Below are 15,965 nucleotides of genomic sequence, written 5' to 3' on the forward strand. Positions count from 1 at the left end.
GGCCTGACAGACTGGAGAAACCCCGAGAGTATGGCCCCCAGACACCCTTTTAGCTCAGTGGTGAAGTCACTCCCGAAGTTCACCGTTCAGCCGGGAGTTGGACAGCCTCATAAAACAAAACGGGACTAATGAGGCACAGCAGTCCAGGGACAAGCACTAGAAGGCAGGAGGGGACAGGAAAGCTGGTAATAGGGAACCCGAGGTTGAGAAGGGACAGTGTTGACATGTCACGGGGTTGTTAACCATTGTCATAAAACAACATGTGTACTGTTTAATGAGAAACTATTTGTTCTGTAAATCTGCACCTAAAGTACAACTTAAAAAATTTTTTAAAAAAGATTTACAGCCTTGGAAACCCTCTGGGGCAGTTTTACTCTGTCCTCTAGGGTCTCTATGAGTTGGAATCAACTCGACGGCAGTGGGTTTGGGTTTTGGTTATTTCTCAACAAATTCAGTTAACAACCAAGCACCTGGTATTTTGGGACGATAGTATATTAATATGTGGAAATTTTACTTATATTTCTTCTCTTTAGGTCAATGTTATAGACTATAAGTAGTCTCTCTGTGTTTTATGCACCCTTAGAATTGATATTATGGATCATAGAAGAGTAAACTTTTCATAAATTTTAAAAAGTGACCCAAGACAACTTTTTTTTAATTGAACCAATAAATGACTTCTGGTTATAAGAGAGCAGAGGTTTCCCCCTTTTATCTTTCTCACTGGAAACAGAAATTCCATTTTCAATGAAACTAAGAGACCCCTACCACCAAGATCACAAGATCTGAAGAAGGACTGTCAAGTGCTATGAAAGGAGAAGAAGGCTGTTGCTCATGACAACTCCAGGACAATGCTGGCAGAGCTTTGCTCCAAAGTAGGTGGTACATGATGAAGGATAAACCAGCTACCTTTGTTTGAGTGGATGAGATCAGTGCATATAGACTAGATTCAGGAGCTTCCCTAAGTCCCACTTAACACCAAAAAAGGGGATGAGGGCCTGGGATCATGCCACATTTATAACTGCAATATCCAGCAATACAGTGGAGAAACTGTGGGCTGTGGATACCCCTGCAGCTGCTGATATTTATCACCTGAAGAGAAGGAAAGCCTAAGTTGCTACACACACACACATCTGTATCATTCAACATTGCACTGGGAGCCTAGGAGAATTCCTATTAATCCAGAGAATTCCTTGACCCTCCCTCATCACCACTACCACTTTTTTTGCTGCATTTCTTTTTACAGTTAGCTGATCATTGAAAAAAAATCTATTCTTTCAAAGTTCTGTAATGATTTAAAAGGAATTAGCACAGAGTCTATAAGAATTAAAGCAAAAAAGGAGGAAGGAAGGCAGGTAAAGAACACATAAATGGAAAATTTTTTACTAGAATAGAGAAGAAAATTTTTAATTAAAGAGTTCTCCAGGAATGTAGAAAACTCAGGAAAAAAAAAATGAATCAAATTTCTATATATCAAGGGTTCAAAGCAGAGTTATAAGGACTTAAGGAAAAAATGGTAATACAAAAGCAGAGATGGAAAACTGAACTGATAGAAGTCAGGAAAAAAAATAGGAGAAAAATCAAATCATCAGAAAAAATGGAAGCAACGAAAACGAGACTTGTTGTTAGTTGCCATCGAGTCGATTCCAACTAAAGTACAGTAAGATACCTCAAAGGCAGGCTTAGGATAACTGAACAAAATGGAAACGAAAAGAACAAAATAATAAGCTAAACAAATTAAAGAATTACAGTGTCAGAGCTCTGTAACCTCGATGACTATCTATCCAGCAGCAGCCCTTATACCTTCCCTTCCCCAAGATGGCTCCCTTTCTCAAATAATAATTTCCATACACAGAACAGGTTCACCCAACATATGGCTAAGACTAGGCCCAGTAACTTGCCTCTTTTTCGTTATTATTGAAAGAAGCCTCGATATTTTAAAAGGGAATGTTTAAAACTAAAAAATAAACTGGGCAACCTAACACCAGAGGTAGCTCAGAAGCAGATAGAATGAAGGGGCTCTGGGGACAAATCAGAGGCTTTTTCTATGGTAGCAATGAACTCTCAGGGAGAAACTACTATTCAAATAAGTGGAGAACCATGTAACTTTTTAATTGACACAGGTACTACGTTATCTGCAATAAACTCCACAAATTTACAAAAGCCGTTGCCCTGGAGTAATAAAACCTCAAGAGTCATGGGGGTTACTAATCAAGAACAGATTTCAACCCATTACTAGCCTGTTTCTGTCTCTTTAAGTGCTTTATAGGACATGCACCCATTTTTACTCAGCTTATTTACTCTAGTAAATTTACTAGGAAGAGATTTTTTATTCAAATGGGATTGCCAAGTAAAATTTTCAGGAACAAGAAAAATGCTATTATATTTACCTGAAGCCGATCAACAGATAGACTCCATGATAGAAAATACTTTAAATGAAGGCTATTGCTATTTACAAGCACTCACCTTACCATCACAAGAAGGTCATTCTTCTACTTTATCCGGTTCTATGGAATGTCTTTCTTCTGTATCTGAAAGTTTATGGGCCACTACTTCTACCAATGTTGGTCAGGTCCTATCAGCTGAACCAATTAAAATTCAAATAGATATCTCTAAACCCTTACCTAAAATTTATCAATACTCTTTAAAATGAGAAGCTAAGGAAGCACTTGTTCCTATAATTCAAGACTTTTTGGCTAAAGGCTTAATAATTCCTTGCACTAGACCTTGCAACACTCCAGTTTTCCCTATTAAGAAACTGAAAAATTGGGCTGGAGATATGTCCAAAACTAGTGGGCTATTAACCATATAGTAATTCCAAGATTCCCTGTAGTTCCTAATCCTCACCTGCTCCTCTCTAATGTCCCCCCTGAAGCAACTCACTTTACAGTAGTTGATCTTTGCAGTGCTTTTTTAAATCATTCCAGTCCATCTAGATGGTCATTATTCATTTGCCTTCACTTGGGGGACCAATAATTTACCTGGAATGTCATGCCACAAAGTTTTACTGAATCCTCCACCTATTTTTCTCAAATTTTACATGCAGATTTATGAACTTTACAGTTCACTCAGGGGTCTACATTATTACAATATATGAATGATTTACTGGTCTGCTATAACTCTCAACAGGCAGGTCTTACTGATAGTATCCTGTTGTTACGACATTTGGCCAGAGGAGGTCACAAAGTCTCCAGAGAAAAATTACAGTTAGCTCAACCTTTTGTTAAGTACTTGGGACATATTGTTTCAGCAAGAGGGGTCACTATAGACCCCAGAAGAAAAGAGACCATCTTAGCTTATCCAGTCCCTACTACTAAGAAATAGTTAAGAGGATTTCTAGAATTCTGTGGCTATTGCAGAACATAGATACCTAATTTTTCTTTGTTGGCTCAACCTCTTTACTGTTATCTAAAGAGTTCAGAGCCTGACCCCTTCCAGCTCTCCTAGGATGGCCAAAATACCATCATTCAACTAACCAAAAACCCGTTGCCATCGAGTCAATTCTGACTCATAGTGACCCTATAGGACAGAGTAGAACTGCCCCATAGGGTTTCTAAGGAGCACCTGGTGGATTTGAACTGCCAGCCTTTTGGTTAGCAGCCATATCTATAAACAACTACACCACCAGGGTTTCCCATTCAACTAAAAGAAGCAGTAATTAACATTCCTGCTCTAGGTTTTCCTAATCATAATTTAGACTTTTCACTTTTCATCCACAAGATTTCTGGGAACACTCTAGGAGTCCTCACTTAAAAACATGGAGGACAACGGAGACCCATTGGTTATTATAGCAGCTGGACCCCATAGCAAGAGGTTACCCCGTTGCCTTAGAGCAGTCACTGCAACCACTAGACTAGTTGGGACCACAGCAGATAATTTCTTGGGAAAATTTCTTGATGTTTATGTCCCTTACACTGTGTCAGCCGTTTTAAATTCAACACTTACTCAACACCTGTCAGCCAGCAGACTGACTTCTTATGAAATTCTCCTTTTGGCCACTTCTAATATTCAGTTACATACTATAACCTCTCTTAATCCAGCTACATTGTTACCTTTTCCTAATAATGATGATCATCTACCTCATGATTGCTTAAATATTACTGAACCAGTTTTGTCTCCTAGACCAGATTTACAAGAAACCCCGTTATCGAATCCTGATTTAGTTCTATTTGTTGATAGTCATATTTAAAGCCCGAACCTACCACCTCTCATTACCAGGGTGAGTATGCCACGACTTCCTCAACTGAGTTCCTTAAAAGTGGCACCCTTCCTGAAGTCACTTCAGCTCAGGAAACTGAACTATTGCGTTCAAGGAGACTTGCAAACTGGCTTCTGAATGGTCAGTAAATATTTTTACAGACTCTAAGTATGTTTGGGAGTTACTCACGATTTTTGGGTGTTACGGAAACAAAGGGGGTTCCTAACTTCTTCTGGGACCCAAATTAAAAATGATCCCTTAGTAGCAGACCTCTTGGAAGCCCTTTTGCTCCCCTAGGAGATTGTTGTAATTAAAATCCAGGCCTACCAATCCAAAGGAGCTTCATGGAAATTAAAGGATATGATTTAGCTGACAGAGCAGACAAACAAGCCACTTCTCAATCACCCTTTAAAGACGCTACCCTCATTTGTGACCACCATAATTCCACTCATGATCATGATGAAGAAAAGGGAATAGATAATAATAATAAAACACTTAGGACGTCTGTAAATATGGCACCTGTAAAATGTTGCCCACCAAAATTTGACTTGAAAGAAATTTCAGAATCACTTTTTAAATATCAACAATAAGCCCCTGCAGAGGAGATTAGAGAATGGGAACAGACTGGCTGTCATCAAGATCCAACCACTAGATTGTGGATTGGACCTAATGAAAAACCCACCTTGCCAGAATGTTTACATGTTCCTATGGTTAGAAATTACTGGCATGATAATATAAGAATAATGACAGATGAAATAATCAGGGCTTTAGAAGTCCATTGGTAGGGGGATTTTTCTGTCACTGTAGATCATGTTTTTTTCTTATAGTTTTAAAGGTCACCCCCCCCCCTTGTTTCAATCCTATCAATGCTCCGCACAAGCTTTTAACAGTTATGTAATGGTCCCTTACATTGGGGGACTGTTTCAGATGATGAACAACCTCTTAACATGCTAGTAGAGAATTCTTCTAGGGCTGGAGAATTTAATTCAGGTAAATCTCCCACCTGGGAGATTTCCCTTTCTTCAGGACCAATGCTTGAATGGTAGATTGATTTTATCCAACTACCCCTTTAAAGTGGTTATAATTTTCTCACTGGGTAGAAGCTTTCCCCAGTCATTGAGCTACTGCTGCATTTATGACTAAGAAACTTCTTGCGAACATTATCCCCACTTGGGGGGTCCCAATGGTCCCTTGTAGTGACCAAAGTACCCATATTACTGGGCAAATAATTAAGGAAATACATATAATCTTACCTGTTTTTCAAAGACTTCTTTGTCCTTATCACCCTCAATCCTCTTGTCTAGTTGAAAGAACTAATGGTATAATAAAAACTCAACTGGCCAAACTTTCTAACTCTTTACAGTTGCGTTGGACTAAGGTACTGCCTCTGGTCCTTTTAAATTTAAGAAGTACCCCATTTGGACCTCACAAATCGACTCCTCATGAAATTATCACTGGATGGCCAATGGCCCTCTCTTATTTGGCAACACGCCCTGATTCAAAGTTAGTTCAATATGATTTGTTTCAATATTATAAATCTTTGATCCAATATTCTAAAGAATACATAGGTTAAGGAAGCTTTTGATAATCAAAAGTAAGAAATATCTAAATTACCTAATGTTCAATCTGGAGATTATATCTACTGGAAAAGACACCAATTAAAAGATTCTCTCAAACCTGGGTCTAAAGGACCCTATTTGGTCCTTCTCACTAATCCTTGTGCTGCTAAATTACAGGGAGTTAAGGCTTGGATTCATTTATTCCAACTGAAGAAAGCCCTGACTCTCAAATGGACTGTTGAGCCTTAAGAAGGTTTGAAATTAAAATGCAAACATCACCAGGAAGAGAAGCAGATGACGGCTGGGTAGACTGCTTTCCTGAGATCATCAGACCTGACCTGAAACTGCCTATGCAGCCTGCAGTAAAAGTTGGACTGGCTGTCCTTTTCTTTATCATTTTTTCATATCTTCACATTCTTAGCTGTTATACATGATTGTGAGATAATATCCTGGTAGTTTTGGTGATTATGTTATGCCAATTGGTATGTATGAAGTAAGTTGTTTAAATGAGGCCTTTAACTCTTTTTTAATTTTTCTTAGTCAACAGGATCAAATTTTTATTTGTGGGTATTTTGATGATTTTAATGATCTAACCAATTTGTAGTGCCACTTTCTAACCATTATCGTAATTTTTGCTTACTTTGAAATTATAACTTGCAATTGCTTTTGAAATAGCTTTCTATTTTCTAAACTTGAAATTTTCGGATGGAAAAAATTTAGCTGTACAGATACTAAGAATTCGTTTTCTGATTATCCTAATCCTTTTTATTGTCATTGGACTCCAACTGTGGGGTATTATTCCTTATTTTAATATTTTATTCTTCCCCTGAAAATCCGAACCTCGTTTTATAACACCAATTTTAGAGAATAGTTTATTTTGTCATTACTATTCTTTGTATGCTGGTAGCCTTTGTTTATTTCTTTTGGGCTGTATTTCTACACTATGAAGCCCTTCTTAAACTTTCTGCCCATACTGCAGTTCATCACTGCTCCTATTAATTCTTGGCATGAGAATACCTTTGTTAAGCTCACTCACCTAGTTGCACAATCCACAAATCTGTCTGAATGCTGGATCTTTCATCCTTTACCCAAAACTGCATGTGAGAACTCAGATCCATTAGCTACTCCCTTACTGTATTATAGCTTTGCCCCTCTTGCTACCATCAATTTTAACATCATCTCTAGGTGAGCCATATGTGTGCGACTGTGGCATCCTCCTGAGATACTGACTCAACCCCATGTGCCATGTTTCAATCTGACTCAGATTAAAGAGTGTTCCAAAATACCCTGGATCTCCTCTTCAGATTGTAAAAATAAGCCTTAATTTCAGATAATGCCCCTCCCAGATATTGGAACGTTGCTTTTCCAGGAAATTGAACAGCATGTCTACAAGGGAAAAAGGTTTTTTGTGTCCAAATATGGAATTGGCTAAGGTTAGGACGACTGTATATTTGCAACAAAATCCTTGACAGAGAATTGGCTTGAACAGATTAATCAAACCATCCCTCTCCAGGTAAAGATGCCAGGACTGGAAAAATATGTGCCTCATATGGATATGTATTCTTATGTGGTGGGCCAAGATACACTATCTTTGCTAATTCAAATCCAAATAATGACTCCTATACCTGGGCTTTATCCTGTTTCAATGGTTGGAATATGACAGGTCAATGTGCGTTAGGCCATATGGGAATCCCTTTAGACATCCAGTTTACATTGGACTGACCACTTGAAACGATTAGAAAGGAGGAGAGCAAATGGTCAAGAGATGAGCAAGGGAGAGATGGATGGAACCCTTAAAGGAGTTCCCTGGTTTATGTTATAGTATTTTGAGGATATTCTTCCCTTGCTATGGAGTAGGAGATTTAGAACATGTCATCCGTAACATCTCCAGAACCTTGGAGGGAATAGCAGATGATGTTGCCAGTTCTATGACTGCTCAAGAGAAATCATTGAACTCACTTTCCAAAGGAGTTTTGGGTAATTGAATTTCCCTAGATTTCCTGTTAGCCCAGCAAGGAGGGGTCTTTATTATAGCTAACACCTCTTGCGGCACCTGGATTAATACCCCAGGAGAAGTGGAACAAGATATTAAATATAATTCTCCAGAAGGTGACTTGGCTCCATATACCTCTATCCTCAAACTCCCCTTTTATAGATATTTTCAGCTGGCTACCCTCAGGCATTGGATCATGGGTTAACTTTATATTGTCAACTGGATTAATAATACTCATTGTCATTGTAATAATCATCGGAACTTTTAAATGTTGTATAAAACTTTTGACAAATGCCATTACCCAAAAGACTCATTTAATGCCTATGAAAAGAATAATGTACATTGACAGTGCTTATATTTCAGATGGAGACCTGGTATCATAGTGGTTAAGAGCTCAGCTGCTAACCAAAAGGTCAGCAGTTCAAATCCACCAGCTGCTCCTTGGAAACAATATAGAGCAGTTCTGCTCTGTCCTATATGGTTGCTATGATCAGAATCGACTCAACAGCAGAGAGGTTTATATTTCAGATGGACTTGAGCCCACTTCTTCGAGTAAGTCATCAGATGTCAGGTTATTCCTCTAATGTAGCCTGCCCTGCACTAACCCTCAAGTGATAACACTACAGAAGCAAAAGGCTACAGCTATGGCATGGTGAAGACGTCAAATAGTGCCCAGCTAGCTTTTCAAAATGTTCTGTTGCTATTTGTAGTGTGATTTCATTTTTCTTGAATGCACGGTTGGTGCCCCTGGAAGCAGCTGTCAGGAGATCAAATGACATGTTGCATTTGGATAAATCTGCTGCAAAAGACCTTTCTGAAGAGGACTGGGGTGCACTTGACCCGGACTGTATATTTTTAGTCATCTCATATGCATGTGACTTTTGGACAGTGAATAAAGAAAACCAAAGAATTGACACCTTTGTATTAGGGTGGTGGTGAAGAATATTGAATATGCTGCAGACTACCAGAAGAGTGAACATATCTGTCTTGAAAGAAGTACCGGGCAGCAGTTTGTTCTGTTGTGCATGGAGTCACTAGTAAGTTGAAGCCAACTCGGTAGCACCTAGCAATAACAACCTTCTCACATGCGTAGCACCCAAGGTCTTAAATATGTGTTAAATAAGCAACCATCCAGAATAAACATATGTTCCAAGTCCATGCAGAAGAAAGCCTTCTTTCAGAATAGTGGTTAGTGAACTGATCAAAGAATTTGTCTTGAAATCCTTGATTAAAAGCAGGGAACGTGTAAGGGAATTTAAAAAAATTGAGGTACGTGGTAAGATCTGAAATGACCAGTGTGAGGATTGGGTTCGACTTCTTATTTGCTGGTTCCATTTTCACCCTAGCAGGAGCCATCTTTTGTACAGTTTCTAAGAGAGTAATGTCCAATAATGGTAACGTAAGTACACTGCAACCCCTCCATGTCACATACCCATGTAACTGTCACATTGTAACCAATCCAAGAAAGAGATGTATACCCTTTTTAGCCAATCACCTTACAGAGCTTGCATTACAGGAAGTCCTGCCTTACGAGTTCTGCCACAGGACTTCCTGCCTTAAAATGATCTAGTACCAATCAAGTAATGTTTTTTGATGATATAAGTTTGTAAATACCATTCAAGTAACGTGTTTCATATCCATTGTTCCTCTCTTATAAAAAGTCACTGCTGAATTGCCATTTTGGATTACTGGATTCCACCATATGGACTTCAGTCTATTTCTAGCTCGTACCGTCTCTTTTCTTTCAATAAATCTCTAAATTTTACAGTTAGAGTGTGGATGGTTACTCTGTGACAAATCTCATCCATATCTCATGCTTCTAAACTTGGAGTCAGAGGAACCAGGTTCTACCACTCACTTGCTGTTCATCATTGAGCAAGTCACTTCTCTCTGAGTATCAGTTTTCTCATTAATAAAATGGTTAATTGAAATAACAATATATCTACTGTCAGTTTTATGATTTTTATTTTGGGGATGGAATGATTGCTGATAAGGAAGCGAGAAGGAAAGGGGAACAAAAAACTTCTGCAATATCTTCTTAGTTTTGGATCAGTGTTATACATGGCCAGGTAAGTAATGAGATAAAGATGTGAGAGTGCCTAACACAGTGCCTGACACAGGAATAGGTCCTCAATACATACTAGTTTAATCTGAAGTATCATACTCTATAAGGATTTCCCTCCATTTTTAAGATGAGAAAACAAAATTTCAACAAGATTTATCATTTAAACTCTATTTGAAGTTCACCCCGTTACAAATCACCAAGTGTCTGCCTAATCTCTTCAGGGCTAACTGCATCTCTTGGTTCCTCAGGGTGTAGATCATGGGGTTGAGCATGGGGGTCATGACCGTGTAGCTGATGGACACAGCCTTGTCCATGCGGAAGCAGGTGAAGGGCCGGGAGTAGACATAGATACAGGGAATAAAGATCATGGACACCACAATGATGTGAGTAGTGCAGGTGGATGCTGCCTTCCTCCTCGCCTGCCCTGAGTGGGACCTCAACATCACCAGATTGATAGTATAAGAGATCAGAAGGAGAATGAACCAGATGAGGACCAACATCCCACTGTTGGAGATCATAAGGAACTCCAGAAGGGAAGTTTCAGTACAGGCTAGTCTCAGTACATGTGGAACATCACAGTAGAAGTTATCCAGCACGTTGGGGCCACAGAAAGGGAGTGGGAGCATCAGACCCAGTTGAACAACGGAATGAAGGAAGCCTCCCAACCAGGCAGCCACTACCAGCCCCACACAAAGCTGAGTGTTCGTGATGGTGACATAGTGTAGGGGCCGGGAGATGGCTATGTAGCGGTCATAGGCCATCACTAACAGAAAGAAGACAGTACCACCTCCCAAGAGGTGGAAAAGAAAGATCTGAGCCATGCATCCCTGGTAGGAGATGATCTTGTTCTCAGAAAGGAAGTCAACCAACATCTTTGGGGAAGTGACTGAGGAGAAACAGGGGTCTATGACAGCCAAATTACAGAGCAGAAAGTACATGGGTGTGTGGAGCCGGGAATCAAAGGTCACTGTGACCATAATGAGGAGGTTTCCCACGACGGTGGTGATATAGACAAACAGGAATACCAGGAACAGGAACTTCTGAAGCTCCTGTGTCTGTGAGAACCGTAACAGGACAAACACTGATACCCGTGTGTTGTTCTGTGGTTCCATGGGATCTTCACCACATAACTAGAGAGAAACAATGCATAAGAAAAATCATGAAATTCAATTCACTTTCCCTTCGTGGTCAGGGTTGAGCTGGTCAAAGTCATCGCTGAGTACCATCCCAAGACATAGCTTAGGAGAGCCTTCCATGAAGATAAATTCATCTTCAAGGCTCCTACTGACTTGTTATCTCTAACCACACCATACATTGTATTATAGGCATTTATTAGTAAGTCTTTCCTTCTTTGGACCTTTGGTCCTTGTCCACAGGTTTCATGTTGGATTCCTTTTCATACCTGCTATGTCCAACGTAGTGCCTTGTGAACCATAAGCTCTCCACAAATCTAGTTAAATCAATCAATAAATGAACAAACAGATCAACAAGTGCCTGTGACTATGAAACATCATCCATCTATGAGTATAAATCTTGAGAGATTGTAGAGACTAATGGTTTCAGATAAACAAATAGATGCTTCCACATTGTGAAGGTTTGAAGGACTTCATGTGGTTCATTGCTGAAGGAAGAAACAGGTTTATTAGAAGAAATTTTCATGTACAAATTCAGAGGCAAAAGTGAAGAAAAACAGCAGATGATATTGGCTGTAGTGAAGCTAGGATGGTCAGTACTTTCCGGCACACACACCTCTCTAGTGGCATTTGTTGCCATGAGACCATCTACAGGGGTAAATTGAAGCAGCCCAGGACAAATGCAACGTTTCCTTGAACTGTCAGGTTTTCTAATAAAAAACTGCTGTGAATTTCCTATTATACATATAGTATTCCTAGATGATCTATGGGAGGCTTTTAAGAAAACATATTGAGTTTATTAAACTTACAGAAAATAGAGGATGGGGGAAACATTTTCCTTTAATTCAGTAAACAAAAGTTCTAGAAGACACTTACTTGGAAAATAAACTGAGTTATTTGGTGTTTAAATCATTCAGTTGGGTTACACTTTTTCTGAATTGTTTTCTCTAATTTGCCTTGAGACTCCACCCTGCAAAGACAATAGAGCACAACAAGATCTCTCCTCCCGGACTCCCACCTGATATATGGAGGGGCAGCCACAATTTTACTGCTGTTCTGTGTGTGTGTGTGTGTGTGTGTGTGTGTGTGTGTGTATGATAAATATATGTGTAACAAGACATTTGCCATTTCAACATTCTTCACATATACAATTCAGTGACATTATTATCATGCTGGGCAGCCATCACCATTATCCATTTCCCAATTTTTCCAACACTCTTAACAGAAGCTTAGTGTTCTTTTTTCCCAAGGGAATTAAAATGAATGTATATAAAGAGATCTCTATCAACTTCTGTAGGCAAATATAAAGCTGAATTATCTCTAAAAGAATCTGTGAGGGATTACAGTACTCAAAATGTTGCCATGTTTTGGATGAAACTGGAGGACATTATGCTGAGTGAAATAAGTCAATCACAAAAGGACAAATATTGTATGAGACCTCTATTGTAAAAAACCATGAAAAAGTTCACACACAAAATGTAACAATCTTTGTTGGTTACCAGGGATGGGAGGGGTGGGGGGGAAATACTAAATAGGCGATATATAAATGGTATCTTGGGTGAAGGGTGAGACAGTACACAATACAGGGGAAACTAGCACAACTTGTACAAGGAAGTGTCATGGAAGCCCCATAGACACATCCAAACTCCCTGAGGGACTGAATTGCTGGGTGGAGGGCTGTGGGGACCATGGTCTCGGGGAACATCTAGCACAATTGGCATAACACAGTTTATAAAGACAATGTTCTACATTCTACCTTGGTGAGTAGTGTCTGGTGTCTTAAAAGCCTGTGAGTGGCCATCTAAGATACTCCACTGGTCTCATCCCTTCGGGAGCAAGGGAGAATGAAGAGAACAGGATACAAGGAAAAGATTAGTCCGAAGGACTAATGGACCACAGCTACTAAGGCCTCCACCGGACTGACTCCAGTACGGCTAGATGGTGCCCGGCTACCAGCACTGACTGCTCTGACCAGGATCACAACACAGGGTTCTGGACAGAGCTGGAGAAGGATGTAGAACATAATTCTAACTCACAAAAAAAAAGACCAGATTTACTGGCCTACAGGAGACTGGAAAAACCCTGAGAGTATGGCCCCCAGACACCCTTTTAGCTCAGTGGTGAAGTCATCTCCGAGGTTCACCATTCAGCCTGGGAGTGGACAGCCCTGTAAAACCAAATGGGACTAATGAGGTACAGTAGTCCAGTGACAAGGGCCAGAAGGCAGAAGGGGACAAGGAAGCTGGTAATAGGGAACCCAAGGTTGAGTAAGGATATTGTTGATGTGTTGTGAGATTGTTAACCATTGTCATAGGGCAACATTTGTAGTAACTGTTAAATGAGAAACTAGTTTGTTCTGTAAGCCTTCATCTTAAGTGAGAATAGCAGCACAACTGGAAGAGCGTAGTCAATGTCACTGAACTGTGCATGTAGAAATTTTTGGAATGGTGTATCTTTGGCTATGTGTATTTTCACTAAAAAAAGAGGTTGAGAAGTTAGTGGGTTGAAATGTTGTGGGGTTGTTAACCAATGTCATAAAACAATATGTGTACTACTGTTTCATGAGAAACTATTTGTTCTGTAAGCTTTCACCTGAAGTACAATAAAAAAAAAATTGCCATGTTTATATAAAGCTCACTCTTATCCTCAAATACTTGAGTTAAAACGATACTCCAGGAAGACGCATTCTTTATTCTGTGGCTGCACTGACCCCCAACATAGGACCATTCGAAAAACGTCTCCACGGGCAAGTTAGAGCCCCTCCGTTATATCACCAGGCGCTTCAGCAGGAAGTGATGTGATGAAACATGATTAGAACGGCCTTGTCCCCACACAGCAGAGCAGGAAGCCCTGAGACAAGGCAAGAGTGAAGCAGACACTCATCGCGGAAGCAACCCCAAAAGAGGGTAGTAAGTTTTGTCTCTGGCTTTGTGTCTTTTTTCTACTACATGGTGTCAAGGTTAGATTGGTGGGGGGTAGTTTAAACAGTATGGTTTTGGCCTCTCTGTGAAAGCTCCAGACCCCTGATTCTTCACTCCCAACCTCAACCCTCCAACCTGATCACTGATTCCTAAAATGCCAGCATCATAGCTTCATTATTTTGTCTTAAGATCCTTATCTCTATTAAGATTACGACCACCATACACTTTTAAATGTTTTTATCAGAGATGCACACTGAAGGCTTTACAGATAGATGAAGGGATAAGATGTCTTAGCCTTGATTTAAGATACTCTATTAAAAGGGGAGGGATAATATGGAGCAAAATTGGCAAACTTAATAAGAAGGGTAATGGATGGGTACATTAAGTTTCATTACTCCAGTCTCTCTACTTTGTGGATATATAAAAATTTCCATGATAAAAAGTAGGATTAATAGTTTCAGAGGCACTCTAGTTTTGATCCTGATAATTTCTTGTTACTTGGGTATTTTTACTTCAATGAAATATACACAAATGCTGATGGAAAGAAAGAATTTGAAAATAAAATAACATGTGAGGGAATTTTATCATCTAGAAACACATGCAGTTATTTTTTAGTTCTTATCACTGTATACAAAATTTATTTACAGTATACCAGATATGAAAATTTCACAAAAGGAAAAGTGTACCAGCATCACCATCACACCATTCCCGGGTACCACATTACACTCTTAGCTGCTGTTAGCAATTTACCTGTTTAGTGCAAACAAATTTCCATCCTTCCCTGAGAGCCAGTTACAATTGTGAGAGATTTGATAGGCACCAAAACCTGAGGGAAGAGAGAAAGGCAACAACGATGTAAGAAGATGCTGTCAAATATAAGAAAAGTTGAATGATGCAAAACTTCTCTTTGAAAAATGTTCATGGCTTCTTACTGCCTGTGGAAAAATAATTCAAATTGTATCTGGAATTCACTAATCATCCGACAAGTTAAAATTAAAATAATAAGGGTCCATTCATTTTTAAAAGTATCACATTGACAAAGGTTTTTTGTTTTTGTTTTGACTTATAATACTCAGCACTATAGAGAGTTTGAGGAAATAGGTATATCACTGGTAGTATAAGCTTTTTAGGAGACAATTTGAAAATATGTACCAAATCTATAAATTGTTTATACTCTCTATCCCAGTAATTCCTCTCTTAGGAATTTGTCTTAAGGAAACAATCAAAACTATTTTAAAAAGATGGATGTTTAAGGGTGTTCATCACAGTATTATTGTAGTATTGATAAACTGGAAACAATATAAATGCACAACCATAACAAATTGGTTTAATAAAATATGGTACTTCCATGTGATACATAAAATAGTAGTTAAGTAATAAAGTCATAATATCCTAAAAAATGTTTAATTATGTATTGGGATTTTATTTTACCATGTAGTGTTCTTGCTTTACAGAGGGAACTTATAAAACATTTTGTCAAAATATGTTATAAGATTCGAAGGAAAAAGATGGAATGGCTCTAACATCAAAATGTTAACACTGTTCCTAGTGGTTATCTCTGGTTGATGAGATTGCTTGACTATATATGTTTTATCTCTACAAATTTTTATATTTCCCATATTTTATAAACAGATATAACTGAGTCACAAAAGGACAAATATTTTATGATTCTGCTTATATGAAATATCTAGAATAGGCAAGTATATACAGACCTAAGTTTATTAGTGGTTACCAGGAACAGGTGGGAACAAGGGGGGAAGAGGACTCATTGCTTAGAGGACACTGAGTTTCTGTTTAAGGGTGATGAAATATTTTGAGAATGGATAGTGGTGATGGTTGCACAACATGGTGAACACAAATAATGTCACTGATTTACACGTATGAAGAATGTTGACCAATGACAGGGCTCCAAAATACGTAAAACAAACTCTAACAGCACTGAAAAGAGAAATTGACAGTTCCACAATAATACTAGGAGACTTCAACACACCACTCTCAGTAAAGGACAGAACAACTAAGAAAAAACTCAGCAAAGATACAGAAGACCTAAAGGGCACAATCAGCCAACTGGACCTCATAGACATATATAGAACAATCCA

The 15,965-nt window shown here is 38.9% G+C and overlaps 1 protein-coding gene across 1 annotated transcript; it reads right to left on the bottom strand.

The window, feature by feature from the left end:
- Positions 1 to 9,979: 9,979 nt before the first annotated feature.
- Positions 9,980 to 10,924, bottom strand: LOC101349629 (olfactory receptor 4D1). The gene has a single exon (XM_004378102.1). It carries the CDS (start codon positions 10,922 to 10,924, stop codon positions 9,980 to 9,982), a length of 945 nt encoding a protein of 314 aa, XP_004378159.1.
- Positions 10,925 to 15,965: the final 5,041 nt, after the last annotated feature.

The sequence above is a fragment of the Trichechus manatus genome, unplaced genomic scaffold (assembly GCF_000243295.1).
Source record: "Trichechus manatus latirostris isolate Lorelei unplaced genomic scaffold, TriManLat1.0 scaffold00054, whole genome shotgun sequence".
Classification (NCBI taxonomy): domain Eukaryota; kingdom Metazoa; phylum Chordata; class Mammalia; order Sirenia; family Trichechidae; genus Trichechus; species Trichechus manatus.

What these genes read in the sequence shown, in the direction of transcription:
- LOC101349629 (XM_004378102.1), bottom strand. Translation starts at nt 10,924, where the DNA reads ATGGAACCACAGAACAACACACGGGTATCAGTGTTTGTCCTGTTACGG.